The 19,904-nt window shown below is 53.0% G+C and overlaps 1 protein-coding gene across 1 annotated transcript; it reads left to right on the plus strand.

Moving 5' to 3' along the window:
* Positions 1-408: 408 nt before the first annotated feature.
* Positions 409-19,040, plus strand: RIMS3 (regulating synaptic membrane exocytosis 3). Its single transcript, XM_049618714.1, has 7 exons — positions 409-586; positions 5,978-6,225; positions 11,658-11,799; positions 14,178-14,290; positions 16,475-16,576; positions 16,908-17,047; positions 18,609-19,040. The coding sequence occupies exons 2-7, from the start codon at positions 6,009-6,011 to the stop codon at positions 18,819-18,821; spliced, it is 927 nt and encodes a 308-aa protein (XP_049474671.1). The 5' UTR covers positions 409-586; positions 5,978-6,008; the 3' UTR covers positions 18,822-19,040.
* Positions 19,041-19,904: the final 864 nt, after the last annotated feature.

Raw genomic sequence — 19,904 nt, forward strand, 5'->3', positions numbered from 1 at the left:
ACATGGCTGGGGGTGGAGCCAGAAGTGCTCCACCCCCCATCCCAGGGTATCTCACAGTATCTGGGGAGGGACATCCCTTCAGTGGGAGGAAGGACTGAGGAAGAAAGAGTAAGATGTAGAGCTCCTTAGCCGTTGGACCTCCATTTGTCCCTCGTGTGTTAAAAGTCGTAAAATTATGGGTAGGGCTTCAGCGGCAGTTTGACATTAACGTGCCTACAGGCAGATTCGGGGACCCAGGAGTTGAGATGCTTTCTACAAAGTAGGAAACAGAATCAGAGAGTTTAAATGATTTGCTCAACATCCCACAGCCATCTCAGAAGTCTGTCTCTTAACTCTGCAAGCTCCTGGAAGCCCTTAAGGATAGATGTTTTCACTAGCCCTTCCTCTAAACTCCCCTCTTTCCTTCCAGACTCTTATCACATCACCTCCTCCTAGAAGCTACCCTGATTGCCTTCACCTCCTTTCCTGAAAACTGGTGTCTGGGCAGAAGTTAACAGAAGCCTCGTGTAAATGCCCTAGGGGTGTGCTGTTGGTAGGGGCACAGCCCCCTGTGATGTGGAACACCACGCTCAGATTCATCAGTTGGGTGAGTTTGGGTTTTCTTCAAAGTGGGGAGGAAGCACCTGCCAGGTGATGTGGGACCTGGGAGTTAGGAGAATTGGGTTGGAGCTCTAGTTTTGTCACCAACTTTCTATGGGACCCTGGGTGTGTCTCTTTCCCTGGGCCTTGATTTCCCACTCTGCAAAATGAAAGACTCAGGCTGGAATGGGGTTGGCAAATCTGTTTTAAATCACGGGCCACTTTTCACCAATTGGTGCTGGAGCTGTATTGAGAGGGATTCTGAGGTTAAATCTGTCCTTGGTGGGAAAGAGATGGATTAGTGATGTCTGCTGTGGGTGGGAGAAGGAGAGAGGTGGTAAGAGCCTCAGTTATTTGCCATCCCTTCCAACCTACCAGTCCATCACCCTATGACAGATTCCTTGGTCTCTCCTGTTGAAAGAGTGGGTAGCTAGGTTTATGTTGGGCTTTTGGATGGCCCTGTTTGACTCTCAAAACAGGCTTATGATCTGGTTAGACACATGAGGGACCTGGGTAGCCTGGCAGAGCTCTGAAACCCCTGTCAGGATTCAAGAGATGGTCTGGGGAGCGCTTAGGGTACTGTGACTCCAGGGTAGAGGCCAAACATCCATAACTGGAAAGAAAACACTAGCCTCCTTGCTTGGGAAGCTGGGAAGGTATCTGCAGGCATGGAGCTTTGGCAGGAGTGGGGACAGTAGGACTCGTCCCTGGAGGGGACACCCGAGCCATAGTAGTAGATGCTGCTGTGGCAGTAGATGGGGGTCAGCGGAGAGAACTCCAGAGTGAGGTGTCTGTGACCCGGCGAGGAAGGGCTCCCTTCCTTGAGGTGCCATGAACTGGGCTGGGAAAGGGACAGTCCTGCTCAGAGGCAGAGAATTGTTGAAGTGACTTTTGTAGAAAGGATATAGGTCATTTAGCAATCTCTTGGAACCACCAATATGTGAGATGCTGTGCTCTGTGGCTTGCTGGCCCCTCACACTCTGCCCCCATCTCTGCCTGCTGCCCCTTCCCCGTCCCTGTGGTCTCATGGCTCAGAGGGCGCTATAAGTAGGACTTACATGGGGGCCAGGTGGCTGGCTCTGTCTCTCTGTCTACCCCCCCCTTTTTTAAACCTTTTTTTTTTTTGAGAGACAGAGACAGAGCATGAGTGGGGGAGGAGCAGAGAGAGAGGGAGACACAGAACCCAAAGCAGGCTCCAGGCTCTGAGGTGTCAGCACAGAGCCCGACGCAGGGCTCAAACTCACGAACTGTGAGATCATGACCTGAGCCAAAGTCAGACGCTTAGCTGACTGAGCCGCCCAGGTGCCCCATACCCCTCTTTTTTTTTAAGTTTATTTATTTATTTTGGGGGTGGGGAAGAGAGAACGAGTGGGGGAGGGGCAGAGAAAGAAGGAGAGAGAGAGAGAGAGAGAGAGAGAGAGAGAGAGAGAGAGAATCCCAAGCAGGCTCTACACTGACAGCACAGAATCTGATGTGGGGCTTGGACTCACGAACCATGGGATCATGACCTGAACCGAAGTCAGACACTTCACCGACTGAACCACCCCGGTGCCCCTCTGTCTTATCCCTCTTGAACTAGACTGTCAGAGAAGCAGCCAGAGCCCCCATTCTGCCAATGCAGAATGTGTTCTTAGGCTCTGCTCTCCAGTTACAAGGACTTGTAGAGATCACCTAATCCAACCCCTTCGTTTTACACACAGATGAGGAAACCAAGGCCCAGAGAAAGTGACACAAAGAATCCATAGGCATTCTAATCCCACTTTCTGATTCTTCATTCTCCCAGGCTGCCCTGCCCAGCACTCCTGCACCAGAGGTCAGGCCCTAAGACCTTGGGTCCACTGCTTTGGGTCTGGTTCCTCCTGTCCCCTTGAGGGTGGCCTATCTGGCTGGGCCCTCTGAAGCATTCACCAGCTCTCTAGGCCCCTCTGGGTGATCCCTGGGTAGTTAAAGATGAGAAAGTGGCTCCAGATGGCGCAGAGTCCTGGATGTCAAACCATCTGCTTGTCAATGTCATTCATTATTCATGAGGAAACATGAGCCCCTGGGTTGGCAGGGTCAGGAATTTTGTCCCATACTTTCTTCCCTTCTCAACCCCTGGGAGTGATAATCTTGAGCTGCCTGTAGGCTGCGCTAGGGAAGCGCTTCCTTCTCCAGCTGTGTCTGGGTGGGGTTTCTACTGCCCCCAGATGCTTGTGCCTGCTGTGGAAACCTGGCCCAGAGAGGTTTTTCTCATCAGGGATAATTTTCTTGCAGAGTTTTCAAAAAGCCGGAGACCCAGGGCAAAGCCTGAGTGAGAGGGATGGGCCTACACCTTTGGGTGAGGTCTGGGTTGATGGGGCAGGAACTGCTGAGTGTGTTCACATCTTTGTGGGAAGAGGAGACCTGGGTTCGAGTCCAGGTGTTGCCATTTCGTAGCCAAGTAGGATGGGCAAGGCCTTGACTTTTCTGATCTGTGACGTGGAGATTACCATACACCTAACAAAAATAATTTAAACATTTTTTAAGTTTATTTTATTATTTATTTTGAGAAAGAGAGAGAGAGAGAGAGAGAGAGAGAGAGAGAAAATGAGTGCGGTATGGGCAGAGAGAGGAGAGGGAGACTCCCAAGCAGGCTCCGCACTGCCAGCATAGAGCCCGACTCAGGGCTCAAACTCATAAACCATTAGATTATGACCTGAGCTGAAACCAAGAGTCAGACGCTTATGACTGAGCCACCCAGGTGCCCCTAACAACAATACTTTAAAGAGTAAGTTAGGCTTACGCTGGAAGCCCTCTCCCACCATTCACCAAAAGACCATGCAGGTACTCAAAAAAAAAACCAAACAAATTGGCACTAGAATTGGAAACTGAAGAGAAGAGATCATCATAGGCCCAAGTCCAGGGGGACTTTCCATTAGCTGCAAGGTTAACGGGGGATGGATGGAGAAATACAATCCGGGACTCTGTGTACATCACAGGGTGAGCGAAAACAGTCCAGACAACCACAAAGAAGGGAGAACACAGCTTTGACTCATCCCCACTGTCAGCCCTAATCTGCCTGGTTGGCAGGAGCCATGCTGACCAGGAGGCCAAGTGGCCACCGTTTACAGCTACCTGGGGGCTGAAATCCTCTAGAGTGGCATCCTCCCTCCTCCCTCCTTCTCCCCTGACCTGACACTTCAACTATGTCCTTTTGAAAAGGCAGATTCCCTCAGGGTGACAGGGCTGAGAGCAGAGGGTCGAGCAAAGTGACCGGAGATGGGCTGCCCTGGGAAGAGCTCTGTAGGCTGAGACAGAGCTGGGAAGGGCTGTGTGCAGAGCCTGCCGGAGCAGCCGTTTTTCCCATACTCTGAGCAGAGGGCACCTGCCGCAGCATTGGACCTTCAGCCAAGTTGTAGAGGCCGATAGCTGGAGATCCCATCTCTGTGCAACACTGAGCCACCCAGCTCCCCCAGAGTGGCTTCCAATGCCCTCTGTCTTCCCTAGCACTCATCAGAACAATCCGATTTAATATTTAATTACGTAATCAGTCACTCGCTGTCTGTCTCTTTTGGACTGACTCTTTTTGACTCTTTTGGACTCTTTGCTCTGAGCGGGCAGGACCAAGTCGGCCTGGCTCGCTGCTGTATCCTTGGCACTCTGCACAGGCCTTGAAATTTGGGGGGGGCTTCGATATTTTTTGAACCCAGCTTTGGAAAGGAATTCGGCAATATTTTACAAGAATCAGAGAAATGTTTATGTCCTTGGTATCAGGTAGGATGCTTTGGGATGTAACTGAGACCACTGATTCAAATTGGCTTAAGCAGTGGAAAACACATTATCTCACATAACCGGAAGGCCAGAGAAAAGCAGGCTCCAGGGTGGCCGAGGTCCTTTCTGTCTGTGCTGTGCTGCATTTGACAACACTGGATTCCTCTTGGGACTGGGCCCTCTCTAGGGGGAAGAGTCTTGAGGGAAGAAGTGGGGAGAGAGACCCCACTTCGCTGGTAAGCATGGAATCCAAATCTTCCCCTTAAGTCAGATCGGGCCAACTTAGTCATATGCCTGCCCTTGTACCAGTACGAGTTACCAAGATGAGGGCCGCTCACTGATTGGCTTGAACTAATCAGGATCTGCCTCTGAAATGGGATGGGGTGGTGGCTGCACAAAACCAGCACTCTGTCAAGAAGCAGGAAGGGAGTGTGGCTGTTGGGGAGGCTTCTAGCAGTATCCACACTCAGCCTAGTGACTCTGTTTCTGGGACTCAATCCTAAGGAAATAAGTAGATCAAAGCAGTGTTGAGTGATGTTTAAAAGACAGGAGGGGGCGCCTGGGTGGCTCAGTAGGTTAAGCCTCCGACTCTTGGATTTTGGCTCAGGTCATGATCTCATGGTTTGTGAGATGGAGCCCTGTGTTGGGCTCTGTGTTGACCACATAGAGCCTGCTTGGGATTCTCTCTCTCTCTCTCTCTCTCTCTCTCTCTCTCTCTGCCCTCCCTCTCCTCTCTCTCTCAAAATAAATAAATAAACATTAAAAAAAAAAAAAAGAAGAAGACAGGAGACAGAGGAGGAAGTCAGACCCGATCTAAGAGGTCACGATATTGAAATACTTAAGTCAATTATGCTACCTCTATACAATGAAATATTATGGTGGCGTTAAAACATTTATACCAAGCGTTCATGACAGTGGGAAATGCTTGTGATATGATGTTAAATGAAAAATACCAGGATGCAAAATTGTATTTGCACTATGAGTTCAATTATTTTTAAAAATGCATAGAAAAGAGACTGGGAGGAAATCAGATCAAAACGCCTCCAGGGGCTGCCACTCCATGGTGGGCTTCAGGGCGACCTGTGCCTGCTTCTTTCTACTTTTCTGTGCTATCCCTTCCAGCAGGAGGGCCCCTTCCGGAGCCGCCACCCCCACCCCGACCCCACAGGCTGGGGCCAGTCTTGCTGTCTCTGTTCTTATTATTGGCCATGACAATAATCACACTTATTATTTACTCCGTGCCTGGCACTGTTTTGGCGCCTTCACATGCTCTAATTTAATCCTTACGACAGTCTTGTGAGGTGAGTGCTTTTATTTCTCGTTTTGCTGAGGTGTTCACTGAAGCCGCGAGGTGCTTGGTCACAAGATCACACAGCCAGTGTGTAGAGGCCTTTGGAATTCAAGAGTGGGCCGTATGACTCCACAGCCTCTGCCTTGACCTGGCCAAACCAGGTCACTTGCCAGGATAGCCATGTGCTAATAGGAACAGTTCCATTATTGAGCCAGACCCTGTGCACACGCTTTACGTTTATTGATTCGTTTAATCCTCACAGCCTCAGAGAGGACAAGTGACTTGCCCAAGGTCACACAGCTAGGAAGTGGTGGGCTGCCGTAGAGTGGCCCCAGGGCCTGATGTGGCACCCCTTTGTTTCCTGCCCTCCCCCCACAGGATTGCCTGAGGCCTTGCCGCCCCTCGGACCATGTTTAACGGGGAGCCTGGTCCGGCCTCGGCCGCGGCCTCCAGGAATGTGGTTCGGAGCTCCAGCATCAGCGGTGAAATCTGTGGCTCCCAGCAGGCTGGGGGTGGGACCGGGACCACCACGGCCAAGAAGCGGCGCAGCAGCCTTGGGGCCAAGATGGTGGCCATCGTGGGCCTGACTCAGTGGAGCAAGAGCACACTCCAGCTCCCCCAGTCTGGTGAGGGGACGTGGGACACGGAGGGGGTGGGGTGGGGTACCTTGCAATGACAGGGCACCCAGGGGGTGTCCTCATGCCTACAAATACTTATATAGCACTTACCGTATACCAGCTGCTACTCTGGGGCCAGTGCGTGTCCTGACTCATTGGATCCCCATAAACTCCATGAGGCAGATCCTGAAGCAAGAGAAGGGAAGTAAGATGCCCCCAACTACATAGCAAGCGGGTCACTGGAGCCTGAATTCAAAGCAGCCGGGCTGCGGGGTTCATGCTCCTGAACTTTACGCTGTGCTGCCTCCGTGCGCACCCTTACGCATTCAACAGCCACCGTATTCCTGGCACTGTGCTGAGTGGCACGGCTTCACAGACACGCATCCACAGGATACGGTCTCACCTGCATTCTCTGAATTTCCCAAGTACAAATAGCCGCAGGAGTGCAGCTACACATCACCAAGTCACAAGAGAGACACACACACCTTGTATCGTCATACGGTGTGTGCTGACTTGCTCAGGTGACTCACCCCTACTGCCCGGAAATCATACTGCAGTCATTCACGCTTGTACATGGTCACAATAAAGCCAGTCATGCAAATCACACAAGCACGCTCCTCTGAGTAGTAATGTGCAGACCCAGATCACTGAAGCACAGTCGCGTACGCACACACACAACAGCCCATGGTCACAGAAACATGTCGCACATGTATACGTATACGCACATACCTCCCAAAGCCACGTTCACACATGCCTTAACAGCTACATCCTGAAAAATGTATTTTCTCAGCCACCTAGTTTTGGAGTCCTAGTGATGCTCGGACTGGGGGGTGACCCACTTTGTCACACACAGTCACCCTGGACCCCACATCACGGAGGAGGAGCCAGCCCTCCCCTCCCAAGACCTCCTCACTTTGTGGCATCAGCCCAGACACCAGCTGGTTTTGTTTTAAAATCTCTTCCTGCTTATTTTGTTCAGAGTAACAACTTCCCCAGGAAACCTTCAAATAGGCAGCTGGATGGGGGTGGTGAGGGGGCGGGGGCGCCGGAGGATCCAGAGAGAATGCTCATCAAGACTCCCAGTTGAGGGTGGGAGACTTTTCCAGGCCTTAAAATAGATTTTTACAAAGCCCTTCACAGGAGCACGTGGGATGGTCTTTTCCAGCAATCAGGCTGCAGTGTGTTTTTTAGCTCAGAGAAATGTTAGATGGGGAGGGGGCTTCAGGTTATCAGTGGCCCAGGAGGCATGGCCTCTGTGTTTGCAGTGTGGGCCTGGTGCTAGGGAATCAGGGGGATGGGGATCCAGGAGTTCGGCTGGCACAGAACCAAGGGGTGGGATTAAGGTTGGGGGATTAAGATTAGGAGGTTGAGGAGGTATTGGGCTCCAGGAGTCTGGCTTTAGGAATCTGGCTGATTCAGCTTCAGACCCAAAGGCTTCTTCATGCCCGAAGTGATTTGAACAGATGGTTTTCCAAGGTCAGGGCTGGGGCCTGAGTCACTGGGAGACCTTCTGGTGATCTGCCTGGGGCTGTCCACCTACCCAGACTCCACAGTCAACAGGCAGGGACTGGAGTAAACACCAAGAAGATCTCAAGCCTCGAGGGGAGATGAATGACGGTGAGGCTTCTGGATCACTTGTCTCCATGGTATGCGTGGGTACAGCTGAAGGCCTGGGGCCTGAGCCAGGAGAATTGCCCAGATGCCCTTTTAACCAAAATTCTCTGTGAATCATCCAATCTCCGAATGGGAGAGCAGGGAGGGCCCCTTGGGATCATCTAGTCCCCTACACTCATTTTATCAATGAGGCATCTGAGCCTGGAGAGGAGAAAGCACTTTCCCGAAGAACAACTTCAACTTGGCCTTCAGAGCCACACCCTGTCATTTACTAGTTGGGTGACTCAGGCAAGTTACTTTGCTTCTCCGAGCTTGCTTCCTTGATTGTGGAATAAGGACAATGATACCTGTCTTGCAGACTTTCCAGGGAATTACATGAGACAGGATATGCAAAGCCACTCAGCTTCATGCCAGCACATAATAGATACCTGGTAAATTGTTGGTATTATTATTTCCCATGGCCACACAGTAGGACCCAACAAGAAGTGAGTTCTCTAGCCCCCACAACTCTGCCTCTCACCAGTAGCATACTCCTCTCCCATCTGTAATTCTTTCTTTCCATTTTTTTTCTCCCCAGTCTTGAGGTTGCCAGTGTCCCAACTTGGAGCCCCCTTCTGGGTAGGAGAGTCTGGCCCCAGGGGGATGTATGGGCTACCTCGCACTGGCTCTGGAAACTCGGTTCTGGGAAAAGATCCTAGCAGGGTGCCCCTGCTGCCCCCAGATGGGATGGCTCAGTTCCCTGAAGGGCTGGGCTGTGTGAAGTGGGGAGAACTCCTCTCTTGGACCCCAGCTTCTGAGCTCTAGGTCTTCCCTTCCCAGCAGCTTCCTTCCTCCTGATCTGTCCATACTCTGCATTGGCTCCAGCCCCACCCATCTCCTCCTCTGTCCTAGTTCAGGACCCATGATATCTAGCCTGGACTATTGCCCCAGCCTCCTCTCTAATTCTCCTGCCTCCGGCCTGCCCCTTCCAGTTTTTTCCTCACATTTTCCTAAAGTGGCCTTGAAGAAACTCACCCCGAAACTTCAGAGTTTCATTCTAGTTCTGTAACTCCCCGTGGGTCCTTGGGAAAGTCACATTTCCACTGGGTCTCTATTTCCTCTTCTATAAAATGGAACTATAGAGATGGTCTCCCAGCTTCCGGCTATATCTAACATTCTGTAAGTTGTGGGAGCAATGATGAAGGTAGGGTCAGAGTTTTAGGGTCCTAGGACATAGGTGGGTTCTGGCCTGGCCTTAGGCTGGGTCTACTCAGGGCCCACCCTGGGCTATTCCAGCCCTTGCCCAAATGGAGCTCCTCTTTTCAGTACCAGGGACAGCAGCTCTTCCCACCTCAGCTCTGGGCTCTGGGTCAAGGTGGGGAGAGGACTCAGGACCCTTCCAGGAGATGCCCTGTGAGTGGTGCTGAGCGCTCCGACTGCCTCTCCCTTCTATGTGGTGGGACAGATGGGATAGTTCCTTGAGTCTTTCAATTTCCAGGAACCACAGAACTATTGCAAGGAACCCAGTTCTCTAAAGAGAGAGAGGCTACATAAAGTTATTCCCCAGATGGACAGAATTCAGACTGGACAAGTATCAAACCAGTAGAGGAATTTTCTCTGATGTTGCAAGAACTTTCTCCCCACTCAGAAGACACAGAACTGAATCTCTGCTGAATCACCTCTCAAATCGTTGTGGAGTTGATGGAGGGGGTGAAAAGTTGGCTATCAGTAGACTGGGAGAGTGTGGGCCTGGGGTCTGGCCCCAGCCCTATGAGCATGTGGACCTTGGGCTCCCCATCTATGGCAGTGGGAGGTCAGCGAGGTGTCTCCAACACTTCAGGATTCTGTGACACCCTTCCCAGGGGCTCGTAGTGGGTTGGGTAGGTCAAAGAAGGTAAATTTTCTCCCAACTGGGTCAAAGCTTCTCAAGTTATAGAAGAGGGGGGATTGAGGCCATGGGGTGGTGAGGCTCTGGCTTCAGCTTAGGGTGTGTATTGTTGGGGGGGATATGAGAAGGGAGGGTAAAGTGCAGCTCCCACAGACCCTCTGACTCCTAACTGGGTTAGGGGGGGTGTGGCAGTTAGGAGCCAGGGACACCGTGAGTCCCCTACACCCACTGTTATTGCCCTGTGTGTGTGGTGGGTCATACACCATTTATGAGTTTGTATCTATGTGTGTGATTGAGTGGATGGGTTCAACTCCAAGTGTTAGGGCATGAAGGTCACATGTCCGTGGCTGAGTATGTCATGTGTACGTATGACTAAGACCTGGTAGGACCATTTGTGACTGTGTGCCCATTATATGAGCATATGTGACCTGGTGTGTGAGATCACTGTACTCATACGTGTGATCATTAGCACTCATGTATATCTGCTTATGTCAATGTGAAAGAAATACACATGAGCTAAAGTGACTGTGTGTGTGTGTGTGTGTGTGTGTGTGTGTGTGTGTGTGTGTGAGAGAGAGAGAGAGAGAGAGAGAGAGAGAGAGAGAGGTGGGGGGCGGAGAGAAACAGGCCGGCAAACAGACAGTCATATCAGCGGTCTCATTGACTCATGGATAGTAGCTATTCCAATATCCCAGAAGCTGGGGTGGTTTCAGAGAAGACATTCCTCCTCACCACCAGCCCATCCCCACTCCCAGGACCCCCATCCCATCTGCTAGTGATGCCGGCCCTCTCAGCCGTCCCTCACCCAGTGGGACTTCCTGAAAGGTAAGTAGGACGAAGCAGGAGGAATAAAGTTCCCCTTTGCGCAGGCTGGTGTTTTGAACATCCCCTCCCCAACTTACCATTGGGTGTGACCAAGAGAGGAGGTTGCCAGCATAGCCAACTCCCTCTCCCCACTGCTTTTGGAGGCTGTGTTCCCGGCCCCACTCCCAGCCTCCCCATCCCTGTCAGCATCTCCACTCTTCATTTGCCCAGGCCTCTAACCAGTGACAGCAAATGGCTCCTTTGGTATAGTCCTTATCTGAGTGCCTCTTCCTCCCTATGAAGCTCCGTAGGCAGCAAAGCGCCAGCAGGGGAAAGCCCTGCAAACCTTCCACTCGTCTTCTGCTCCCCCCACCCCCAGGAGGAGAGGGTGTCTAGTGGGACCTCACTGCAATGCTGAGGAGGTTGCCATGGAAACCCAGGCAGGATGGTGCGCTGCTAGGAGAGGCAAAGTGCCCCGTGTTCCCTGCAAGGCTCAAGAGGGGGGCTGGGGTGAGGGTAGAGGGCCCTCCAAATGAGGTACAGAGACACTGAGTAAGCTCTCACCGCATGGCTTCTGGAGTTCTTCTGCAGACCTCTCTTTCAGAGCCAAGGTCAATTCAGGCCAACCTAGTGGTCCCTGTCAGTCTTGCTTCCCTAACGGCCCCTCCAGCCCGCCACACACATCCCTTTCCACATTCAGGCCCACATTGAGAATGTGGGTTAATGTGAGAGTGGCTAAACTTCACATGGGGGTTTTCATTGGTTCTGTGAAGGAATCAGAGTCAGAGGTGGATTGTGAGGTCGGGGTGTGATAGGGTTCATGAGGGTAAGGGGGAAAGCAAATCTGGGAATGCCAGAGAAAGCAAACTTTCCAAAAGAGAAAAGAGCACGTAACCATTTGGGGCAAAGGCTGGAATTGCGTTGGGAAGGTGGCCATCAGGGAGCCTGGCAGGGTTAAGGCTGAGTGAGGGCTCCAGGGCTGGTCTCCACCTGGTGACCCCCCGACCCTGCAGCCCCAGCTCACCTGTGCCCCTGCCTCCAGTTCGAGTCCTGCCCATCCTGCCCCTTCCCGGGAGGTGACTTTGGCAGCACGCTCTCCGAAGCCTCTTCAGCAATCTGACCTTGTTCCCTTTCTGTGCTTTCGGGGGGGTCACAGAAGGGGCCACCAAGAAGCTGCGCAGCAACATCCGGCGGAGCACAGAGACAGGCATCGCCGTGGAAATGCGGAGTCGGGTCACACGCCAGGGCAGCCGGGAGTCTACCGATGGGAGCACCAACAGCAACAGCTCCGAGGGCACGTGCGTGCAGCCCATGCCCACTGTGGTCCCCGCCCCACCCTCCTGCACCCTCCAGGGGCAGGGCTGGGAAATCTTCCTGTGGGGGTTTCCAGTCCAGATGTCCGGGTTCTTCTGCGTCCCTGCCCCCCCTGGACGTCCGCCGCCTGGGCCCCAGTCTTCCTCTGCTCCAGGCTGCTGTTTCCCCTCCAAATAACCCCCCCAGCAGCCCCAGGGCAGTGTATCCCATCTGTATGTCTCATCCCCACCCCCTATCCCTCCCCCCCCCAGCACCTACATGCTGCCCTGCTCCAGAGGAGAGAGCTCGAAAGGAAAATGTGATCCTAAAATTCTTCTCTGAAACCATTGTTATGGCTCAGATGAATGGAGTTCTTGCAAGTGGTCTTGCCTGGGGCTTAGAGGAGGAGGTTGGACTAGATCAGTGTTTTTCAAACTGTGGGTGGTGACTCAGGCAGGAAGTAAAATCAGTTTAGTGGGTCAAAACCAACATTAGAAGAAGAAATGGAAAATTCAAACATATCCTGTGGAGTGAGGATGAATTACCTTGGGAATTTTTGGTTTTTTAATATATGGATACACAGAGGTCCGTGGTGTTAAATATATTTCTTCTGTTGCCTGGGGGTGGGGGGGAAGGGGGGGTTACAGTTAAAAATTTGAAAGTCACTGGGTTAGATATTCCCTTGGTCTCTCCTAAATCTATGCAACTGGTTATATGACTAAGATTTTTTGGTTTGGCTTCATCAAGGCCCATTGACTTTAGGACCTTGTGGCTCTATTATTTAGGATTCTGTGACCTCATATGTCACTACTGTGCCCACTTCCATGAATGCAAATGGCCAGTGACATTTATTGCATCTTACTATATGCAGGGCATCAGGTGAGTGCCTTTTACTCTGGGATCTACCAGCTACTATCAGAGCAAAAATAGTATCTCATTTAACACAACAACAACACTGGGGGATGTCGGTACCATTATAACTTCATTTTACGGGTGGAGAAACTGAGGCATGGGAAGAGGGTGAGGTCCTTTACCCCAGGTCACAGCCATTCGGTGGTGGTGGAGTCAGGATTTGAATTAAGGCCATTGGACTCTATAACCTTTTTTTCATAACCTCTACGCTCTCTCTAATTCTGTGACCTTGAGAGTCTGTTACTTTATGTATGTAACCTTCTCAGACAGAATTCAGTATGAGGCTATTGCTGCTGGCCAGTAAGAGCGGGTGGGCCTCGAAGCCCCTTCCCAGGAAGTAGAGCCCAGCCAACTTCCTAGTTGGGGAGATCCAGGCCCTCTTCAACAAGGGTATGTCCTGTGTCTTTCTCCCTGCCTGTCACTGGCCAAGGGGAACTCAAGGCCAGACTCTCCAACAGGGAGTCATTCTGGGACAATCTGACCTCTCAGGCCAGGAACCGAGGCTATGCTAGGAGGTCTTAGAACTTCCGTCCTTCGTAGGTCCTGAGAAGACCCGGGTCAGCCCTCTAGTAGCTGGCCTTTCTCTGCTGGCCATCTCCAGAACATCTAGGCTTGAGGACATGAACAAGTAGCACTTCCCCTTGATGTTAACAGCAGCAACATAATAACTACCATTTTTTTGTTTCCTGTTTGTCTGGGGCTTTCATGCATCACCTGCCCTGATCTTCCCCCTCCCCCCCGCCCTGCCATGACCCTATGAGTTGGGCATCCTCTCTGTTTTGAAGTCAAGGCAAGTCTCTTACCTCTTGGAGCCTCTGTTTTCTCATCTGTAAAACTGAATAATAGCCCCTGGAGCGCGGAAATGGCTAGAAGGATGAAATGATATAATGTATGCTGAGCATTCAGTGTGCTTCTGGCGTCTGGCCAACTTTCAATCACTGTCAGTTTGCTTGTTACTATTTCCAGGCCCCCACAACCAGGGACCACCCACCATCACTCGCCTTTTATCTCAACCCTGTAATTGTGTTATTTTGGTCTCGGCTGCTGTTTGGGGCACCACCTCAGATTATTGACTTGGATTTCAAACATATGGTCAACTAAACCTCAGTTCTCGGAACTTGCTCCAGGCATTGAAATTCCTGGCCTATGTTTCTGGTTCTTGGCATCCATACCCCCCTGGGGAGGACACAGGTGCCCAGCAAGCCCTGCCTTCTAAGGGTTATCTTAGAAATCCTGGTGCTTGAGGATTGAATAACATTATTATCTTTATTATTTCTCAAGAGACATCAAAGTATTTTTCTTCAATGTGCAGAGATGAGCAGTTCTGTTTGTTCCCAGCTAAAGTAGTGTTCTCGTACTGTGTAGGGGGTGGGGAATTGAGGCACAGAGGGGCATGGCCCAGTGTCCTTGGGGCAAAGCCACTGCATCTCACTATCTAGACCACCTCATACCCCTCTGCCTCTTCCTCCAGGTTCATTTTCCCCACCACCCGGCTCGGGGCTGAAAGCCAGTTTAGTGATTTCCTGGATGGGCTGGGACCAGCCCAGATTGTGGGGCGACAGACATTGGCGACACCACCAATGGGTGAGTCTCCTTGAGGGCAGAGCCAGTAGGGCGGAAGGGGTGAGCTCGGTGGGGGCCCTGTGTGATACAGTGTGAGCTGCGGAGAGGAGCCCTCACTCCGGCTTTTGTGCCCCAAGAAGGAGCCCGGCACTCCTCAGTCTGTCTCTCATCAGAGAGGACAAGGGGAGCCAGCCTTGCTCTGCTGGCTACCCTGCAGCAGCTTTAAAGCACACCCCTGCCCTCACCACCACGCACCCCCCCCCCCCACCACCTGCTACCCGCCTGGCGGTGCTGAGTGCTGGGCGGAAAACGGTGAACAAAAATCATCACAGCATTGATGTTCACCAAGTCCATTCTGCCACTGATGCCCTGTGTAACCTTGGCCATGTCACTTCCCTTCTTTGGGCCTCAATTTCCTCATCTGTAAAATGGGAATGATAATACCTGCCTTAGTACTGCAATCTAACAACAATTCACTGAGTTCCTATTCGGTGCTTTGAGTGAAGTATTTCATTAACTCCTTAAAAAGTGTGTTTTCTTTGACTTGTTACTTAATAGTGCCTGGCACCTAAAAAAAAGCCTTTTAAGTAATTTTTTCATCTCCCTTCCTTGCAGCTAGGACCTATTTCCCAGAGTCTACCCTTGGTCCTTTTAGCTGCACTCTGGTTCCCTCCCTCCCTCTTTCCCTCTCTTAGATACTGTGTTGGCTTTAAGCAGCTCCTCCCAGGAACTAGCTTCCCCATCAGTCCTACCTAGGAGTCTGCCCCAGACATCTGGACTCAGTCTTCATTTGAACAGTGTTCAGATGTTGACCTCACAGGTTCAAAGTGTTGAGGTTCAAAGTGCTGATGTCACAGCCCATGAGAGAGCTGGGCTCAGACAGTGCTCTGCCGTAAGCCAAGCTGTGGAGCTGGGTTTCCATCCCACCATACATACTTCCCTGTCTTGCTCTAATGTGCTTACACAGGAGGCTTTGTCTGCTGGGAGGGGCGGTCCATGGAGACCCCTCAGCTCTCCTCTGGCTCTTGGGTAGGATTTGGCTAATTCCCAGCCCTTGCTTACAGGCTCTTATGGGCCTGGGGAATCTGCTTTTCCCAGCCCTAGGCCCAGCCAGGGGCTGGGAGGCAGTGAGAGGAGCCAGCCATCTCCACAAGGCTTTTGCACCACCACAGCCTAGAACATTTGTGTGTGGTGCCGCCTGGTGTCCAGAAGTGGAAAGGACAGGCTTGTATTTGCTCATCTTGTTAGGGATGTTACAGTGAGACCTCCCCCTTCCCACTCCCCCATGGGGAGGTCAGAAATAGCTAGAGGGAGGGCGATGACTTCCAGGAGGTTTCCTGAAAGTAATAAATCCCCGTCTTCCCAAGTATGCAAATACAAACAATTGCACGATAGCTCAGTGTATCTAAAATGGGTGGCTGAACCCAAAGTCTGGCCCATTTTAATCTTTCCGCATCAGGCTTGTGATTCTGCACTCCTTTGAAGGATGCTCCAAGTGACTAATGCATAATTTCAAATTCTGCTAACTGGTGTCGAACAAAGCGAAGAGTTCTAGAAATAACTGACATGACTTCACACAGAACTTGCCTCAGCGAGATAATCGCTTGTGGGAGCATAGTGAGGAATTCTGAGCTCTCTGCTCCCAGGAAAGCCGGCCTTTCCTCCCTCCTTTGGCAAGGGTACGAACAGGCCCCTCGTTCCCAGGCAGGGGCCTCCTGTCCCACACAAGCTCCTATCTCTGCGTCTCTTCAAACTGGTATTTTGTCTATATTTGTTTGACAAAATGTATTTTGGGGCGTGGTGGAGGGCTGCCGTGTAGAAGGTGAATAAGAGCCGCTAAACCCACAGCCTCCCTCGCTTTCTTCCTGACGCCGGAAGTTCTGTCCCCACACCTGCTGTCCTGTTCGGTGAGAGAGAAGCCCCCCAGGAAACCAGCCTCGCCTGGGAATTTGGCAGCCATTTGTTGTTACTCAAGCATGGCCCCCACCGAGGGCCATGCCCCTGCCTCTCCTCAGGGGACCTATCAAAGTATTTCACAGCCTGCTCTCAAGTGGCCTCCCAGAGCAATCCTGGCACATGCAATTTTTTGCATATTGTGCCCTTTCCAGTGCTGTAGCATCCTCTGCAGACGCCGTTCTCTACAGCAGCTGGCCGGCCTGCCCCTGCGTCTGCCTCTGCCTGGACTGTCCCTGTTCTCCCTTGCAGGGGATGTGCACGTTGCCATCGTGGACCGGAGTGGCCAGCTGGAGGTGGAAGTGATTGAGGCCCGGGGCCTGACCCCCAAACCAGGCTCCAAATCCCTCCCAGGTAAGGCAGAGCAGCAGGGAGAGGGGTTTTCCATCTGGGGTCCTGCCAGGGAGGGGTATGCAACTGAGCTCCGGGTCTAGCACATCCTCAGCTGCCCCTTGGCCTAGAGCCGCGTTCTCGACTTGGCTTGCCTGGAAGGCCAGTGGACAGGGTTGGGGGGAGGGGAGGATGGACGAGTCAGTGTTTGAGTCCATCTTTTCTACCGCTGTCCACTGGTCAGCTCGTCCCACTCACCTTGCTCACCTCCAGGGCCAGCTGGATGTCAGGGGGTGGAGCAGGGCATAGCATTCTCTCCTGGACCCTTCCCATCATGCTCTCTCCCGTCCCGCAGCCACCTATATCAAGGTTTACCTGCTTGAGAATGGGGCCTGCTTGGCCAAAAAGAAGACAAAGGTCGCCAAGAAGACCTGTGACCCCCTGTACCAGCAGGCTCTGCTCTTTGACGAGGGGCCCCAGGGCAAGGTGCTGCAGGTGAGTGCGATGGGGCAATCCTCAAAAACCGCAGGTTGTCATTTCAGATCTCTTCCACGTATGATGTGTCCCGTGCTGGGCACCGTCCCAGGTGCATTGATGCGCTTTACACGTTTGTTTTCACAGCCCAGGGAGGTGTTATTGCCCCTGGTTGATTCATTAGGAAACCAGAGTTGAGGGGGACAGCTCCACTGTCCCCCAGGTTGCCCTGCTGGTAGGTAGAAGCAGGGTGTGACCGCCGCCTTCTCTTTCCAGCCGGCGCTAATGTCTGTTGCTCATCAGCTCCATGCCAGGCTCTGTGTTAAGTGCTTTCCAGTCCTGACCTCCTTTTGTGCTCGAGATGGTCCTGGGAAGTAGGTACGATGATCCCCATCTTGCAGTCTCAGAAAGGGGAAGTGACCCGTGTGAGGTTTCAGCTGGTAACTTGCAGAGCCAGGGTGACCCCCGGGGCCGAGGTGACCTCGCCCCAACTTCCTGAGAGTGCGGTGCCCTCCGCAACAGCACTGGGAGGGAGGGATCATCACCCCCAGCCGCAGATGAGGCGCCTGAGGTGCTCGAGAGGCTAAGTGGGGATAGTTCACAGTGGGGCTGGGCTCTGGGTTCAGTCCTGGGTTCAAGTTCCAGCTCCATCACGGTCTGCGGGTGGTATGTTGTGAAGAGTAAACGAGAGGTGCATGTGAAGAGCCTCACATAGCGCCTGGCGCACGGACAGCTACTCGCTAGGTATTGGCGGTGGTGGCTGTGGCTGTTGGCCTTGCCGGAGGCCACGTGGGTGGCGGAGGGGAGGCCTGAGCCAAGGACTGTCTGGGCTGTGCGACTGCTCATCTAGGGCTGTTCCTCTGGGCTGAGGCGGTTGCATGGCAACAGCCCTCAGAGTTGCAAATGGCAAGGGCTGTGGAACTCCAGGGTTCTGTGGGGGAAGGGGTGATCTTGGGTGTCTGTTTCCATACACACACGCACGCATATATTGGGATTCCGCTTTGAAAACGGGATCCACCGATAAAAACACAAGTGTGAAAATCACTGAGCTCATCTAGTCCCCTCTTCCAGTTTTATGGACGGGGACGCTGAGGTCCAGCGAGGGCCAGGGGTCTCCCCAAGCTCCACCATGAGCCAGCGGCCGACTGGGAGCTATGACTCAGGTCCTGGACTCTCAGTCTGCTCCTTAATGGGGAAGGCTGTCATCTGGGATGCTGGGAGGCTCTGGAAGGCAGACCCAGGTTCCCATCCCAGCTCTGCCACCAATTGCGGTATATCTCTGCGTTAGTTAATCAACCTCTCTGAGCTCCAGTGTCCTCTTTGTCAAAATAACGATACGTAACACCTTTACCTAGATGGTTGTAACAATTGAGATAATAGATAGAAGTCTGTAGGATCGAGCCCGTGGCACATCTTAAGTGCTCAGTAAGCTGTTGCCCCAGATCAGTCTTCGTTCCAGCTCTCTCTGTCTCATCTGTGCTCTGGTGAAACTTGCAGGTTCCTGGGCCCACTACTGAGCCCTGGAGTCAGGGAGTTGGCTCAGTGCCTCTGTCTCACCAGCCACCCCCAACCCCTCCGGCAGGTGATCGTCTGGGGAGACTACGGCCGCATGGACCACAAATGCTTCATGGGCATGGCCCAGATCATGCTGGACGAGCTGGACCTGAGCGCCGCGGTCGCCGGCTGGTACAAACTCTTCCCTACGTCCTCAGTCGCAGACTCTTCGCTTGGATCCCTCACCAGGCGCCTGTCCCAGTCCTCCCTGGAGAGTGCCACCAGCCCCTCGTGCTCCTAAGGACCTCCAGAAGAGGCCAGGATGTAGTGTGGGAAGGGATGCCTGATGGCCTCCCCTCCCTTGTACATAGTCTTTGTGTCTTTCTGGCCCCCTTGCCCTGCTGCATGCCTGTTGGCTACTGGGCCCGTCCCAGCTGGCAGTGGAGACTGTAGTGTGTGCGTGTGTGTGTGTGTGTGTGTGTGTGTGTCTGTGTCTGTGTGTGACCACGTTATATCTGTTCATCTGTCTGGGTACAGTCAGTCTTGGTGACTACATGGGCTACAATCCACATCCCTCTGTGTCTTGTTGAAAAGAAACCCAAAGGAGTGTTGTGTGGGCACCAATCCCCCCGGAGTCCAGGGGTAAAAATGGGGGCCGTGGCCGCCAGTCCGTCCTGCCTGGCCCTGTGCCCGGGGCCGAGCCCACATGTCCCCGCCTGGGCCGCCTCTTGGCGGTCCCTGCTTAGTTTTCTGTCTTGTCCTTTGTTCCACCTTTGCTTCTCCCAGCACCACTGCTCTTTTTTGAGGAATGTAGCACCCACTGCAGCTGGCCACCCCGAGGCCCCTCTGGGACCCGACGCCCTCCTCCCCACCCGAGCGCTCTGGCAGCTCTTCCCACTGAATGCATCTGCAGCATGTGCCATGCTCATCTGGTGCCCTGGCCAGGGGCCTGGGGAGCAGAGGATGCCCAGGGAGCTGAGGGCTTGGAGACCATCTTCTCCCTCGGGCCGGAGCTGCCTCCTTCCTATGGGTGAGACGCTAGGAAGTCTTAGTTCCCAAGGTTGCTGGCCAGGCCCCTTAGAGGGAAGTGCTGGCACCTCCCTTAGGCATGTTCTTCACCTCCTGTCTTCCTCCGAACCTCCTCACTTCCAACATGCCAAAGGAGCTCTCCCAGTGGATCCCAGGAGGTGTGGACGTGGAGGGTCTTGACATCCAGGAGGCTGGCCTCAGAAGGGGGATGTTATCTGCCCCAGCAGATGGTCCCTGGAGGCACCTGTGTCCTCTCCAGGCCCTGGGGGTGGTCCTGTCCCTCTCTGGGCTCATGCTGGGGGGGCCTGGCTTGTGGAGGAGGTGCTGAGGGTGGGGCTGCTTACTGGAATGGGGG

This window comes from Panthera uncia, assembly GCF_023721935.1.
Source record: "Panthera uncia isolate 11264 chromosome C1 unlocalized genomic scaffold, Puncia_PCG_1.0 HiC_scaffold_4, whole genome shotgun sequence".
Classification (NCBI taxonomy): domain Eukaryota; kingdom Metazoa; phylum Chordata; class Mammalia; order Carnivora; family Felidae; genus Panthera; species Panthera uncia.

Coding starts and splice junctions, on each gene's coding strand:
- RIMS3 (XM_049618714.1), top strand. CDS start 6,009: ATGTTTAACGGGGAGCCTGGTCCGGCCTCGGCCGCGGCCTCCAGGAAT. Junction 6,226..11,657: donor ACTCCAGCTCCCCCAGTCTG/GTGAGGGGACGT, acceptor GGGGGGTCACAG/AAGGGGCCACCAAGAAGCTG. Junction 11,800..14,177: donor AGCAACAGCTCCGAGGGCAC/GTGCGTGCAGCC, acceptor CTCTTCCTCCAG/GTTCATTTTCCCCACCACCC.